The following is a 16852-nucleotide window of genomic DNA, read 5'->3' as shown; positions in this document are numbered from 1 at the left end:
GTGATTCGGTGGCTACAGGTAATTAGTAGGTTTTTGTTGTTAATATTCTGATATTATTGTTTTTGTTCTATTACAATGAAACTGAATTTGCCTTTTCTTTGAATTAAGAATTTTTTTTCTTTTCGGAAGGAATTTCTGTAGTGATGAGGAGAAAACGTCATCTTTCATTCTTGGATAGGAGGAGGGATAAAATTTTTGTTTAACAGGTAGATTAGTACAAATTCCAAAGGAGAAATAACTAAAAATCACTTTCAATCAAGTGCAGGAATTTTTAGTAGTCAGTTTGAGGGGAATGTACTCTCAATATTTGAGAAGATACTTAGAAATTTTTGTTTCTGTTGCATGGATATGAGTCTGGTTAGTAATGGGTTAGAACTCACTCAATAAAATAAGTACCATTAGTTCATACTGATCTAAATAAATAAATGAATAAACAAATACATGAGGGATAAGGCACAACCTTTCCTTATAATAGAATTCTAATTTACAAATGCAGAATGAATGATAGAAATAAAAAATCATTATTAAATGCCACAATAATAAGTATTATAGGCAATAATAATTTTTTTTTTAAGTCTTACAGAATTTGTTAAAATATTGCTTCTGTTTTATGTTCTGGGTTTTTGGCTGTGAGGCATGTGGAATCTTAGCTTCCCAACCAGGGATTGAAGCTGCACCTCCCCACATTGGAAGGGCCAAGTCCTAACCACTGGACCACAAGGGAAGTCCCTAGGCAAGAATTATTGATAAATACAGAAATCAGTAGGAAAACCTATGATGAGAAATGGGATATTTGTAGACTCAAAATATCTCCCTGCAAAATACTTGCTGGTTACAAAAGGTATAGAAATCTGACAGATACCACCTTGCTGTGCCACGCTAAGTCATGGTCAACTCTCTGTGACTCTGTGGACTGTAGCCCACCAGGCTCCTCTGTCCCTGGAATTCTTCAGGCAAGAATCCTGGAGTGGGTTACCATTTCCTACTCCAGGGTATCCCAACCCAGGGATTGAACCTGGGTCTCCTGCATTACAGGCGGTTTCTTTGCAGTCTGAGCCACCTTCACCAAAATTAAAAAGTTAATATTGACAGTAACGAGACAGGTTGTCCTCATGTATCTCCTGATGGCCCAACATCACTTCTGTGATATTCTTGCTAAAAATGCACAACCTCAGCGTAATCATGAGAGAGAATCAGACAAACCCATGCTGGAGAATATTGTACAAAGTAAGTGGCCTGAACCCTTCAAACATGTCAAGGTCATGAAAGTCAAAAAGATATCAAGAAACCGCCATAGATTGGAGAAGGTTAAGAAGACATGGCAACTAAGTGCTAGGTGGTGTCCTGAATTGGATCTTGGACTGAAAAAAAGAAGACATTACTGGGACAATTTGTGAAGTTTGAATATGGCCCTCAGATTATTTTATATCAGTGTAAATTTCATTATTTTAATAATTATCTGTGGTTATGTAACTAAGGTGCTCCTGTTAGGAGAAATTGAGGGAAATGACATTTACATGTACATGACTATTTACAATGACATTTACATGTACATGACTATACAAGTTTTTGCAACTTTTTGTAAGTCTAAAGTTATTTCAAAATAAAAAGGTTAAAAAGAAATGTCCTGTTATGTCTTTGAATGATTTGGAATTGCTTTGTTCACAGGAAGAGGATAATTGAATACACAACACACCTCATTATAATCTGTTCCATTATTCTCTAGGATTTCCGTTTTGCAATCAATTTTAGTGTCCCTGTGATTTCTTTCTTTTTTTAAGCAGTAGTTCTTTAACCTGTAGCCTGATTGAACCTTCAGTAATCATCCTAAACATTTATTTCAATTTTATAATTGTAAAAGACCTTGACCAGTGGTGACTTAGCTTCAGATCTCAATGGAACCGGGAATTTAATACTCTGAATCATCTTTTGTTTTTTTTAAACTAAAGTTTATACATACAAAGTTAAGTAAGTCAAAAAGAGAAAAGCAAATACTGTATATTAATGCATATATGTGGAGTCTAGAAAAGTGATATAGATGGTCTTGTTTGCAAGGCGGAAATAGAGACAGATGTAGAGAACAAACGTGTGGGTACCGTGGGGGAAGAGGAGGTGAGATGAATTGGGAGACTGACATAAATACTCTGTTGATATTATGCATAAAATAGATAACTAATGGAAACTGACTGTATAGCACAGTGAACTCTCCTCACTTCTCCATGGTGATCTAAATGGGAAGGAGATCCCAAAAGGGATATGTGTAAATGTATAGCTGATTCACTTTGCTGGACAGCAGAAGCTAACACAACATTGTAAAGCAAATATACTCTGATAAAAATTAACTTAAAAAAGAAAAACAGAAAATGTCAAAGTATATAAACACATTTCAGAAAATTAACTCTCATCTGTGAAATCTTACAGACATAAGATCAAAGAATAGATCTTTTTTAAAACCTATGTGTACATATTACCTCCTGAGTAATTTAAGTTCCTTGAAGGCAGCTTCTGTATCTCCTTTTGTATCCTAAGCTCCCAGCCAACACTTTACCCATAATAGACTCTCAATGAGTATATGGAGCAGATATAAATCCAGGAGGGAGGCGCTGGAGAAGAGAGCGGTGTGTTCTGTGTTAACTTGATTCCAAAAGGATCAAACAGCGTGAGAAGTGATGGAACTAACTCTTTGTGATCACAGATTTCAACAGAAAAATTGATTTACTGTGTTAAGGCCTAATTCCATACAAACTTTTGATCTAGAAAATAATAAAATAGATAAAAAGTAGAGGCAGAGACAAAAAAAGCTAGACACCTCTGACTTCCCTCTTAGCAGTAATGTGTGCTCAGATGAAATTTATCTTTCTAATATAAAATTAAATTTCCATCGCTACCATTGTTGACTTTTTTACTGCATTAATTTCTGTCATTTTTCTCATTAGAATTTCATCTCTGTCTGAAACATTATCTCATCTCTTGTTTGCTTTGTCTCCCATCAACTCTGTTGGACTTAGCTGTTGTATAAATTGCTTGTTATTGATCAGAATTTTTAGGGGTTTACTTTCAGGGGTTTGAAGGTCTTCATCAGTTCAGAATCTGTTTTAGGTGGTGGCGGGGCTTCCCTGGTGACCCGGTTGGTAAAGAATAGCCTGCAATGTGGGGGACCTGAGTTTGATCCCTGGGCTGGGAAGATCTCCTGGAGAAGGGAACCCTACCCACTCCAGCATTCTGGCCTGGAGAATTCCAAGAACTGTATAATCCATGGGGTCGCAAAGAGTTGGACACGATTGAGCGACTTTCACTTTCACAGGCGGAGTACAAGACTGTCATATACAATCAGAGACCTTAAGTGGGTTCTGGGTGGGGGGGGGGTTGTTAAAAATAGGTTTCTAAAATATCACTAAGGTCTCCTGGGTCCAGATGACGTCATCCCCCAAGTACCCTTGGCCCCCACATTAATGTACGATTAGATTATTTGTCCTCCACCTGCAGTGAATTAGTGACTAAGTCAAGAATTTTACTGATTTGTTAATATCTCTCTTCACAAGCCTGTACCTTCTGTTTCCATAACTGCATTTTATTTGAGACTCCTTCGTCTTTCAGGAAAGAGGTCCAGATAGTATTATAACAGATGAAGCAATACTGACTTTCAGTATGATAAAAGCCTAACTGTATTTTTAAAAAATTAGGGTAAAACCAATATCACATAAAATTAACCATAATCAAGCTAATGAGCTTTTATTTAAGGTGCCAGATTGAAAATGCAATGTCTTCCCCCTCCCCAATGGAGAAAAATGTTATAATTAAGTTTATGTTTTACCCGATTTTAGTTGGTACATAGAAGGCTGAACTTGCCTATTTTGTTGTTCTTCATACATTTTAGCTAACTTAGCTTGATTCCTTTACAGAACAAACAGATTGATTTTTTTTTGTGAGGAGGAGAATTAGATTTTCATTACCTTTTAAAATGTATTATGGTTGTTAAATACCATGTTAGATACCTTATTTTTTAAACTCAGGTTTTCTCGAAGCAAACTGCCATTAGTTGCAAGAGCTTTTATCTAGATAGATTTTATAGCAAAAGTATGTCATGTTTTACAGTTGCAATTTCCAAGGCTAAGGCTATGTGCTTTATCAACTTGATGAATGTCTGAAAACCTAAAGTCCTTTGATTTTTCTCAGTTGTAAGTCTTTTAAGCAATGTCAATATATTTATATGTTGACGTCAGTGGAATTATTATTTTTAGAATGCTAGTTTAAGAGCAGTTTGCTTTTCCTGCATCTGCCTTTGAAATGCAATTTAAAATGATTAATCTGAAATGTCATTTAGTTAGATATGAATCACTGTTGTTTATTAGTGCCATCTGAAATGGAAATGGGCACTTAGCCACAAGAAATATCTTTAGGCATGTCTTCTCTGCCAGGGCATGGATGACAATGAATGATCATCGGAGGCCTGTGAAGTGATGTTCGTCAAAAGAAATGGTGTTTCTATTGCTTAGAAAGTACTATTCCCTAGCTGATGAATGAAGTTATGTTATTCCTGAGGTAGTATCTGCCTGATCTTAGTTTTTCAAAGTTTTAAAGCTAGAACTGTAATCTTTTTTTCTTTTTTGATAGAAACCCCAGCTACTTCCTGCACTCAAATCATCAGGCTTTATTTAAGGAATGGTGCTTAGTAGGTTAAGATGAAAATCTTTTTAAAATGTCTTAAGTGAAGAGAGAAAAGGAGCATTGTTTCTGTATGTGCATAGATAATTTGCAAAGTCCAAATGTTTGGTCTTGTTTGTTGTTGTTTAGTCCCTAAGTTGTGTCCGACTCTTTTGTCACTCCATGGACTGTAGCCCACCAGGCTCCTTGGTCCCTGGGAATTCTCAGGCAAGAATACTGGAGTGGGTTGCCAATTCCCACTAGTCTCGATTCTGATAAAAGAATGGAAGATGGTCACTGAGTTCTGTCACTGATGCCTTGAGCAGGGAACCCTAACCCTGGCTGAGGATTGGGGATGATTTGGGAACTGCTGCTTCTGTTAAGTGCATGAAAAGTATAAGGAAAAAGAAACTTGCCTACAGCTGGTATAGAGAAGATATTGTAAACCAGATAAGAAAAAGGAATCATAAAAAGACTGGTAACTTGGGGCTCTGTGATGAAAGTAAGGAAAGAAGTGAAATCTCATCTTTTGAATATCTCTGGTTTCAGATTGCCTGTTTGGTACCTGTGGATCAGTTTCAGCTTTATCAGCGGTTAAAATTTGAACGAGGTATGTACTTGCTCCTCTTTTCATCCTGATGGTGGATGTGGTTTACATGTGTCCTCTTTACACTAACCTGTGTGTAAGATTAAGGCAGCTGTGAGCTGTCAGCAAAGCCACAAGGGTACTCAGAAAAAGGCAAACTGTAATTGCAACATAAATTTTGACTTTCTCAACCACAGCCAGAAAAAAATGCAGACTAGCAGGAAATGGAACTTGCCTTATGTTGGTTGTTGTGTATTTTTAATTGGGCTTATGTGATAGAAGTTCTGCAAAAGTTAAATAGTTTCATGATAACAGTATGACAAATAGAAGTGAATGAAGTCACTTCAGTCACTCAGTCGTGTCCAACTCTTTGCACCCCCATGGTCTTTACAGTCCATGGAATTCTCTAGGCCACAATACTGGAGCGGGTAGCCTTTTCCTTCTCCAGAGGATCTTCCCAACTCAGGGACTGAACCCAGGTCTCCTGCATTGCAGGCGAATTCTTTACCAACTGAGCCACAAGGGAAGCCTATGACAAATAGAAAGTGATCCTCAAAATGAGTATTACCACCACTTTCCCTGCTTTCGAAGATCACTTCAGAAACATTAATCCACCCAAACATTTTCACTGCTCATTGTGATATTCACTGTCCTTCTGATTGTACTTGTAATCATAGCCGGTGACTGAGTATATCATTCTAATGCTATTTGCAATTGCGTGCTAAGTGGCTTCAGTTGTGTCGGACTCTTTGTGACCCTATAGACCGTAGCTGCCAGGCTACTCGGTCTATGGCGATTCTCCAGGCAAGGATACTGGAGTGGGTTGCCATGCCCTCCTCCAGGGGATCTTCCCCACCCAGGGATTGAACCCATGTCTCCTACTGTCCCCTGCATTGGCAGGCAGGTTCTAGCGCCACCTGAGGAGCCCTGCTATTTACAATGTATTGGACTAATTTTCTTTCTGATCGTAGACTTAGGGTAATTTATCTAGCTTTTCTATTTGTATTCCTTTTTTATCTGTAGGAATCTCTCTCTCTCTCTCTGTTTTTTTTTTTTTTTTGGTATGTTTTTCCATATCTGAGAAGTAGGAGAAGATTGTTTGCCCTGGGACTCACAGGACTTGTAAAAATCTCATCAAGTATATAGCATAAACTCTAACGTGAACATCCAGTTTTCCTGATTGCTAGCTTTTGAATCTGAATTAATAAAGTCCAGAGGTAAGAGAGTAAGGAAAGAAGTGAACTTTTTTTTTTTAATGTGCCAGTAAATTTGGTAAACACAATTTATCTCGTTTAATTTTTGCAATTACCCTGACAGATAATTGTTATATGAAAACAGAAAGAGAACCATGTGGAGCATAAAGGGGGAGTATTTGCAGGAGAATCACAGGATGGCATTCACTGCCTTTGACCAATGTTTGGTTCAGTCTCATAGGCTTATTTTTTTTCAGCAAGCCAAAAGCAGATTCATCTTTCATGGATAGATCATTTAACTAAATGTATAAGACTGGTATATTAAGGTGGAATTTATTAAAAAATTCTTGGACCACATTGCTTTGAATTGCACTTTTGCCCTCTTCCATGTGCTTATGCTCTGTCGTGTCTGACTCTCTGTGACCCTATGAACTGTAGCCCACCAGGCTCCTCTGTCCATGGGATTTCCCAGGCAAGAATACTGGAGTGGGTTGCCCCATTTTCTCCTCCAGGGGATCTTCCTAACCCAGGGATCGAACCTGCGTCTTCTGCATTGACAGGTTGATTCTTTACCACTGAGCCAGTAAAGAACATAATTTATGAGGCAGCAGAGTGGGGAGTATTTTGAGTTCAAGTAAGACTAGTCCATCATAAAAACTTACATACTAAAGTGAAATGTTGTCCCCTATTCCCCAGAGGCAATAACAAGGGACAGTTTTATAGGATATTTGCTAATCTAATTGATATAAAAACTTTGCAGTCTCAAAACAACTTATAGGAAGACGCAAATAGGATGTTGTGGAACATGCTGTCAGAACCAGCAGAATCAGACAAACTTTAGGTTTAATGGATGAAGACATAGGGCTGATACATTGTCTGTACTCTCCTGTGAGGATTCTGAGCTAACCAGAGGAATTAATGATGGTGTAGTTTATATATTGGCCTTCCCTAATCCATCCACATGGGCTGGTTAGGTTGAGCATCACATGCTGATGAAGGGTGTCATCACATGCTAATGTAGCATTGTAGCAGTGATGCTACATTGTAGCATTGTAGCTGATGTAGCTGTGATGCATTGTAGCATCACATGCTGATGAATGGTGTCAAACATCTGCCCTAACATTCTCTCACTTTATCCTAATATCCTCCACTATATAAATACATTACTGCTGGAATAAAGGTATTCATCCTGTGGATGGATGTGGCTGGTAACCAGTGCCATGATTGGAAGGCTCTTACCTAGAGAAAGTCTAAGGAGGTAGGTTGGATTTTCAGACTTCTTGAATGGTGAGACCTGTCAATCTCACCAGTCCCATTCAGTAACCAGGTCTCAGCCTGTCTGTAGGGTTTCCTTGTTCCCCATGCCCCTCTCCTCCTCCATGACCATCATCCCCCACCCCCACCCACTGCCCCATCTGTCAGTTGCAGGCCTTATTCCTCATTGTTTACAAACATTTTATTAGATAAAATGTCTTTTTTGTGATTCATTAGACAAATTCTAATAGTACCAGGCATTAAAGCTTTCTGTAAGTTGGTTCTCATGGATGAATATAAATTTTTAGTGCATCCTAAAAATAGTGGGAATGCTGGCTCTACCCCTTACTATACTGTGTAACCTAATTTCTGTACCTCAGTTTTTTTCATCTATAAAATGGGGATATTAATAGTCCCTATGCCATGGGTTTGAGATGAGCATTAAGTGAATTAAGAAAGTTGGAGAAATTGATACTTGTCTAGGACCATACAGGTGTGTCTCAGCTTCCTCATCTATAAAATTTTTTGAGTTGGATAATTTTTAAAAAATTTTATTTTTTGGCTGTGTGGCATGTGGGCTCTTAATTCCTGGAGCGGGGATCAAACCCATGCCCCCTGCATTGGAAGCATGGAACCTGAACCACTGGACTACTAAAGAAGTCCCTATACTTTTTACTGGAGTTAAAACCATCATTAAATTTACCATCTCACCCATTTTAGGTGTGTAATTCAGTGTCCTTAAGAATATTTACAATGTTGTACAGCCATCACCACTATCTACTTGCAAGACTTTGATCATCCCAGGCAGAAATGCTGTAACAACTGAACAGTAACTTCCTTCCCCACTTCTCCCAGCCCCTGATAATGTCTAATCTACTTTCTTTTCTGTGAATTTGCCCTGTCTAGATATTTTATGTAAGTGGAATCACACGATATTTTCTTTTGTGTCTGGCTTATCTCCATCCACGTTGTAGCATGTATTAGGACTTCATATCTTTCTATGGCTGAATAATATTCCATTGTGTATACATACACTTTTTTGTGTATCTCTTCATCTGTTGATGGACACTTGGTTGTTTCTCCTTTTTGGCTATTGTGAATCATGCTGTGTGAACACTGGAGCCCAAATACTTGTTCAAGACTCTTCTTTCCATTCTTGTGGGTATATAGCTAGCAGTGGAATTGCCAAGTCATAGGTCAAGTCAGGAACTGCCAAACTGTAAAACTCGGTAATTTAATTAGACATTTATACTATTTTAAGGGTTTCCCTTGTGGCTCAGCTGGTAAAGAATCTACCTGCAATGTGGGAGACCTGGGTTCATTCCCTGGGTTGGGAAGATCCTCTGGAGAAGGATAAGGCTACCCACTCCAGTATTCTGGCCTGGACAGTCCATGGGGTTGCAAAGAGTCAGATACAACTGAGCAACTTTCATTTCACTATTTTAAAGTATGGAAGTATTTTAAATTTGGAAGTATGTTAAATCTGGTGCCATTGTTTCAGCTCCCTCATTTGATAAAAAAGGAGACTGAGACCTGGGAGCATTTTGATCTTAGGTGATTTTGGAAGGCAATTTGTAATCATGTAATTCTTCCTTAGTATCCATTATAAATAATTATTTTTAGAGAAAACATTCCACATAAGAATAAGTTTGTTAATACATGCTACTAACATATAATGTCCTTTACTTGACTGGGATAATCTTTATCTGAATGGTATACCTCTTTTTTACCATATGAATATGAATAAGCTTCATATTCACCTCAAACTCAACACTTCTCAGCTAGGTGACTTTGAGGTCTATGTCAAGAAAATATTTTATGTGGAACTATTTAAGAGGGGATCTTGAAATGTATTAAATTCTAATATTATGAATAGGTTAAATTAACTAATGGAAAGTAAAATTCATTGGCTGGATTCTGAGACAGAATTGGAGAGACTGTTTGTACTCTGAAAAAAAGTAGAATCAGATTAGTGGCATCTCTGTATCTTAGTAAGAAGAATTATCTTCTGTTTTGTCCAATTCTTATTGACTGCCAATGTGAAAAACTGACTCATTGGAAAAGACCCTGATGCTGGGGAAGATTGAAGGCAGGAGAGGGGGACACCAGAGGATGAGATGGTTGGATGGCATCACTGACTCGATGGACATGAGTTTGAGCAAGTTCTGGGAGTTGGTGATGAACAGGGAAGCCTGACGTGCTGCATTCCACGGGATCTCAAAAAGTTGGACATGACTGAGCAACTGAACTAACTGACCAAGTTCTTTTTTTAGTTTTAACTTGTCATCCAGTGTTTTAATTTTCTTTTACCTTATGTTACACATCTGACTAGCTTCTCTTTTGTGTCTTTGTTTTTATGTGCATCTTTGAGGGGAAAATCTTTTGAATAGGAACAGTCCCTCGTCATCACTCTTTCCACAAAGCAGAGAAACGTCACTTGGCATTGATGAATTATTCTGTGGATCCACTTTCCATCCATCTGTGATTTTTCCATTGGCTACTTCTGTGTTTGTGGGTTTTCTTTTCTGTGTCTGTCTTCCAATATTAACAAAGGAAAGGCAATACTAAGCTTGGCATGTGTTAGTGATTATTGCTTTACTTTCTACTGGTTCTCAAAGCACATGTCTGATTAAACTAGAATTTTGTTTGTCTCTTGTTTCCATAACTTACTTTTTCAAGTTAGTTTTTTTTTTTTTTTTGAAAGCTGGGTTAAGATTATCCATCTCTAGGCCTTAAGCATTTTTTTTCTTTTAATTTTTGTCACCCTTTTTACTTACTGTAATTGCTAGTTGCTTCAATTCCTTGGTTGGAGAAGGAAATGGCAGCCCACTGCAGTATTCTTGCCTGGAAAATCCCATGAACTGAGGGTCCTGGTAGGCTACAGTCCATGGGGTCGCAAAGAGTCGGACACAACTGAGCGACTTCACTTCACTTCACTTCAATTCCTTGGTAGATGAATGTGTCTGTTCTTGATATTTGCATTATCATAGACTGGAAACAGGGGGTTTCCCTGTTGGCTCAGTGGTGAAGAATTTGCCTGCCAATACAGGAAACATGGGTTCCATCCCTGGGTCGGGAAGATCCCCTGGAGAAGTAATTGGCAACCCACTGCAGCATTCTTGCCTGGGAAATCCCATGGACAGAGGATCCTGGCAGGATACACAGTTCATGGGGTCCCAAAGAGTCGGACATGACTTAACTTAGCCACTGAACAACAACAAAGAGTGGTTACGAACTTGTACAAATGGTTTAAGTGCCATTGTTGTTCTCCGTCTTAAAAAAGTGAATACAATAGGAATTTATTTTCCTGTTATCATCTGTTAATCCTACTGCATTTACTCATGTATTCAATGTGTGCTTATTTATGTACTGAGCATCTGTCATGTGCCAGGTACAACTCTAGATGTGCTTTCAAGCTCTGGTTCCATCTTTCTTTGAAAGTTCTTTTGTTCTCAGCTTTCCCCTCAAGCCTCCTTTCATTTTTGAGCCTTAACCTTTATGAGATGGCTCTTCGAATTTCATCTCACTCTTGTGTTTGTCCTTGGTAAAATGTTTCTACTCCATCTTTTCTAATTATTAAAGTCTCTTCTCACCAGAGTGCCCTGCATAGCTATTTGGTTTCTTTTAGCATTTTTGGTTGAAGACTGGGTGATGCTGAATGACTTAATCATCAGGTCAGTTTTATTTTTTAACACCTCCCATCTCTCATTAGTCACCTTCCTTTTCATAGTTTCTGATCACAAGCTCATTCTTATCATCTCTCTGTGTGTTTTCTTTCTAAGTCTGATTTCCTGGTGTTTCATGGTAAATGTGTGACTAAGTCTTGGGTTTCCTTCCCAAGCCATCTTATGCTTTCACATGGTAACCCTTTCTCTTCAGCTTCACCCTCCCGTTCTTTTTTGTTGATCCGTTTTAAACCTAAAACAGTCTCTAGATGTTTTCAGCTCTGCTCTGAAAAGCTGAAGTGTCTTTAAGAAATGATATTTATGAGTAGGTTGGGTGAAATTACTAAAGGGACCGGAATAAGAGGCACAGTGTTCGTTAGTATTTGCCTTGTCCTATCTGTCCGTCCATTTCCACATCTATAAGATGAGGATAGTAATGGAATGATTGTCCCGGGGCTGCTGCAGGGAATACATGAGTTAACACTGTGTATGTCATAGTGTGCTTTCAATGTATTATTGCTGTCTTTACTGTTATTCTTCATTTATTGTTATTCTCCTTTACTGTTACTGCCACCCCCAAATCTTGTCCCCAGTTTTTTCTGAACTAAACTAAGAAAGCATCTTCCAGAATCCAGATCATACCTTGGATTGAATACACGATTATATCACTGTGTTTTCATCTTAATTCAAATCTTTTTCAGTGTGTTTCCACCCTTATTTGTCCTAGTTTCTATAGCATTGTATAGAAGCTTGATAATCAAGGCAAATTCCTTACCCCATCTATCATAGCAGTTTCCTTCACACAGTATATTCTTACTGAAAGCATGAATTCACCTCCAAGGAGATCATGACTTGCTGAGATGGAACATTTGAAGTTGTTGCTTCAAAGATAAAAGTCATGGAGGGATTAAAATCTATTTAGCAGCATGAGTTTGTTTGTACATAAATAATTACGTTCTTGGAGTAAAAAAGGCCTGATCCTATAATATACTCACTAACCATGTGTTATGCAAACTTCTAATTTCTGTTGGTCTCAACTTAATAGCTTTAGACTAGATAACCTCAAAAGTAGTTTCCAAGTTTGAAATTCTCTTGTTCTCATCAGCTATCTTGAGAGCAACTCTTCTGCTGTTGGCCACCTCTGTTTGGGTATATTTACTGTGGCAGATGTTAATTCCAATCAGTTTAGTTTAATTGCATTTTAACTATCTGCAGACCTTTGTTCTTTGAGATAGCAGAAAGCAAATTAATTTTGGCATAATTAAAAATGCAGTGGGTCATAAAAGTTAAAACAGTTTGATTTATCTCAGCTGATAATTAAATTAGCTTGAGTGCATAGTGTTTCCCACAATAATAAAATTTCATACCATGTCTTTTTTGGCACAGCCTCACAGTAGTAGAAGATGGCAGAAAAACCACTCGTGTCAGCTAAGAGGATATATAACCAAATAAAAAGCAAGCTTCACATATCTAGTTCTAGGTGGGAAATCCAAGGGTCTGAAATTTAGTTTCTGAAAACTAAAAACAATTACTGGGCTCAGACGTGGTCTTTAGGTTTCATGGCAGTTTTATTTTCTTGGAATGTTTTTATGTCCTAATAATTGTCAGAGTACACAAGTACAAAATAGTTTTAAATAGCATTTCCTGCCTTGCGTAATTTACATGAACAAGCAGAATCTGAAGATCAAATAGTCCTGAGGCTTTACTTCAGTAATCAATTCTAATTTTCATAAGTAAATTCCAGTTTGTCTATGACTTCATCTATCTCTGCTGTGAGTCTGCTACTTTTAAATCATGTTCATATTAACGTGTTGGAGGCACTATTCTCTTTTTCTAGATTTCTGAGCTTTGGCTCATCTCAAGGTTACAGAAAGCTTTCATTACTGCTGATACAGAAGAATTTAGTTGAATAGGCATCAGTTCCTTTTTTTTTTTTTTTTTCTATCTTTGGAATAGAAATTGGGAGGAGGAAGAAGCTGAACCTTAAATGTTTTGGATAATGTGCATTTTGTTTATCTACATAATAACTGTGTTTCCTGAGCCAAAAGCCAGGAGGTAGAACTGAATTCATAGTAGCACTAATAAAAAGTGTTTTAGAAAGTCCTGCATTAGCCCTGGGGGCTTTTCTCCGCTTCAGACTCCCCTCAGATAATTGGTGTGGAGGAGAGAGGGAGGAGAAGACGGCGTCTGCTCACGTGACAAGGCTTTGGCCACCACCTGCCGTCCATTAATCTGTCCCTTTTTGGCTTGGGTTCTGGGAAGTCCTGTTAGCTGCCAGGGCTGCCGATGTCTGATGCTTCTTCAGCGTTTTTCTCTTTTCTACCAGCTTGGCTTCTCGGGCCTACTGGAACCACAAGGTATATGAAGCAAAATGAAGCTCGTATTGGAATTATAATAATTTTTTTAAAAAAGCAAAGCAACTCTTTTAGCTTCTACTGACTTTTATCTATCGTTTTGCTGCTCTTGTGGGAGCCCGGCTGAAGGACCATCTGAAGGACGGGCACCATGCTGCGCTCCGGTACCTTCTCAGTGTAACCTGGCCAGACTGGTGTGTGCAGATCCCCGTCCCATCGTGGGATGCTCTTCTCCAGGAGACTCAAAGATGCCCTAGACAAGTGTCTCTCTCTGGAGAGTTGTGTCTTTTCTGTCAGTGCGGGGCTGAACAATATAGAGCCCTAACATTGTCAGTTATGTACCATCATAGTGATCGCTGTTTTCTGTGGCTCCGACTCTTCCCTTACTTCTTTCTTTAGAGATTTTTTTTTTTTTGATGTGGACATTTTAAAAGTCTTTTTATTGAATTTGTTACAATACTGTTTCTGTTTAATTTAAGTGTGGGTTTTTTTGGCCGCAAGGCATGTGGGAACTTAGCTCCCCCATTAGGGATCGAACCCGCACCCCTTGCGTTGGAAGGCGGAGTCTTAACCACTGGACCACCAGGGAAGTCCCTTCTCTTGCTTTTTTGTGCTGGGCTGTGTCGTAGCTGCACTGTATACTGAGGCCCTTTTGTTAATAGGAGTTCGTGAAAATCTTTAATTGCTTCTCTATTTATTGTTTCTGCTTCTGTCATGTCACCCAGATACCTGACATAATAAGTTGGTAGAAACAAGTCAGAACATCTGCCAAATAATTTTAATTGATTAGGGTTTGGAAGACAAATTGCCCCGTTGAACCTTTTAAGGTGATCAATAGGGATGCTCTAAACTTTATGAAAGTGAAAGCATCAGTCGTTCAGCTGTGTTCGACTCTTTGTAACCCATGGACTGTAGCTCACCAGGCTTCTCTGTCCATGGAATTCTCCAGGCAAGAATGCTGGAGTGGGTAGCCGTTTTCTCCTCCAGGGGATCTTCCCAACCCAGGGATCTAACCTCGGTATCCTGCAATGCAGGCAGATTCTCTACTGTCTGAGCCACCAAGGAAGCCCAGTAAGCTTTATAATATGTCTTAATTTTCCTTTCCTTTCCCTCCTTTGTCATCAAACTTTTGAAAGACCTGTGATTTGAGAATGATAAATAGATATTTATTGTGGGAATCCTTAGTGCTAAGTTACATATCAGACTTCATTTCTTTGGGCTTTGTGTTTGTGAAGCAGTAAAGAGTTTGGGGAAAAAAAAATATAAATGGTGTGGAAATCAAAGGTCAAGATCTTGGACCAGTATGTGTATCACTGTCCCCTTGATTTTCTAATCAGCCTGTCCCAAAATTTTAGGGATCCTAGAGGGGTTCATCCCTCTTAGAGTCTGAGGATGTGTTAATCTTAGGGTTCTTTTTTCTGATTTCACCTGACCCATCATTCTCTTAACTCCTGCCCTCCAGAATTATTGGATAAGAAGATATGTTTAAGGATGTTCTTTTTGAATGAAAACCTGTAATAAGCATAGTTCCAATTGTTGCATTTTCTGGAGGAAATATTATTGGAGACAGTGTTTCCTAGAGGATTTCAGTCTTTTTCCCTCCATACGGAATTTGTAAGATTATTACCTTTAACGTTAAGCTCCTACTTAATACCTGCATTTCATTTTTGCACCACTCTTTGGATTTGTTTGCGTTCCACATGGACATTCCAAGAATCACAAGCCTTAAGTGATTTGAACCTAGAATCTCACCAGTTCAAAATTTGCAAAATCCATTAGTTCAGAGAAAAATGGGCTCCTCTGCTTCTTACATTATTTTCCACATGATATTTTCCACCAAAAGTTTATGTTATATGACAAGAATATGGACTCTGTTATTGACTAGAATATGGGAGGTGGAACAAGATTTGTAAACACTCACACAGGAAGACAGTTGTCCACCCACAAACCTTACTTTCTTTTTAGCATGCCACACGGGTCTAGCCAGTGTAGTGTGTGATGATCATTTTATGGCCTGTGAAGGTCCCTACCTTCTGTTTCTAGAATGTGTGGGTCTTTTACAAACTGTCCCTCAGTAGCACACTGCTAGGGCAACAGAATATTCAAATTGACAGCTAATCTGACTTCTTGGCTGAGCCACACTAGACACTGTTTCATCCCTACACTATTTGGTTCTTCTTTAATTTCTCTCTGAACAACAGAAGAAGCCTCACTACCTATCTCTCAGTGCCTGAAAGGACAAAATCTTTTATGAACTTTTTTTCTTTTGCTTTGGTTGGTTCTTCATGTCATTTTTCTCCAAGATAGTACCCAAAATAATTGAAGAAGAGACTTGAGATATTTGCCTGTTTAGAGTGCTGAATTGTTAGAAATATTCCAAAAAAGTTCTGCGTTTTGATTAGCGAGAAGGCTCCTTCTCTTGCTCATAAGGGCAGTGATGACCTATTCCATGAGCGCCTACTTTGAGAAGTAGGGCAGGGCTGGGTGACCTGGATCCACTGCGCAGGTCTGGGTCCACTCTAAACTTTAAATATGGTGCTTAGTCACTCAGTCATGTCTGACTCTTGGCGACCCCATGGACTGTAGCCTGCCAGGTTTCTCTGTCCATGGGATTTTTTCAGGCAAGAATACTGGAGTGGGTTGCCATTTCCTCCTCCAAACTTTAATATGTCTTAGTTTCCTTTTCCTTTCCCTCCTTTATCATCACACTTTTAAATGACCTGTGATATAGAATGGTACTGGATCCACTGTGAAGACCACTGGTAGAAATCATTGCCCTTGTTTGTGCTGAGCATCAATGAATGTTGACCTATAAAAAAGAATAAACGGAAGGCAGAAAGGAAAGCTCAGGCTTGAATGGAAGACAGATAGACCATCGTGTTTTCTTTCTTTGCTCTTTAGAAGTCCACCTGGACCCCTGCAGAACGTGGTGTCCCGTTGCAGACTGTCAGACAGTGTGCCCCGTCGCAACAAGTGACCCAGGACAGCCCGTGCTGGTGGAGTGCCCTTCCTGCCACCTGAAGTTCTGCTCGTGCTGCAAGGATGCTTGGCATGCAGAAGTCTCCTGCAGGGACAGTCAGCCCAGCATCCTGCCAACAGAGCATGGGTAAGCAAGGAAACTTAATCTTTGGGATCATTCACCTGTGTTCTTAGAAA

General features: G+C 38.8%; 1 protein-coding gene across 2 annotated transcripts in view; it reads left to right on the top strand.

The window, feature by feature from the left end:
• The window catches only part of RNF144B (ring finger protein 144B), a 73480-nt gene that overhangs the window by 45640 nt on the left and 10988 nt on the right, over positions 1-16852 (top strand). For both annotated transcript variants that reach the window (XM_061147531.1, XM_061147532.1), the window contains exons 4-5: positions 5194-5254; positions 16598-16802. In XM_061147531.1, the coding sequence (XP_061003514.1) occupies positions 5194-5254; positions 16598-16802 (266 nt within the window). The remainder of the gene's footprint in view (positions 1-5193; positions 5255-16597; positions 16803-16852) is intronic.

Source organism: Dama dama, chromosome 7 (assembly GCF_033118175.1).
Source record: "Dama dama isolate Ldn47 chromosome 7, ASM3311817v1, whole genome shotgun sequence".
NCBI lineage: Eukaryota > Metazoa > Chordata > Mammalia > Artiodactyla > Cervidae > Dama > Dama dama.
This window is presented reverse-complemented; position numbering and strand designations above follow the sequence as displayed.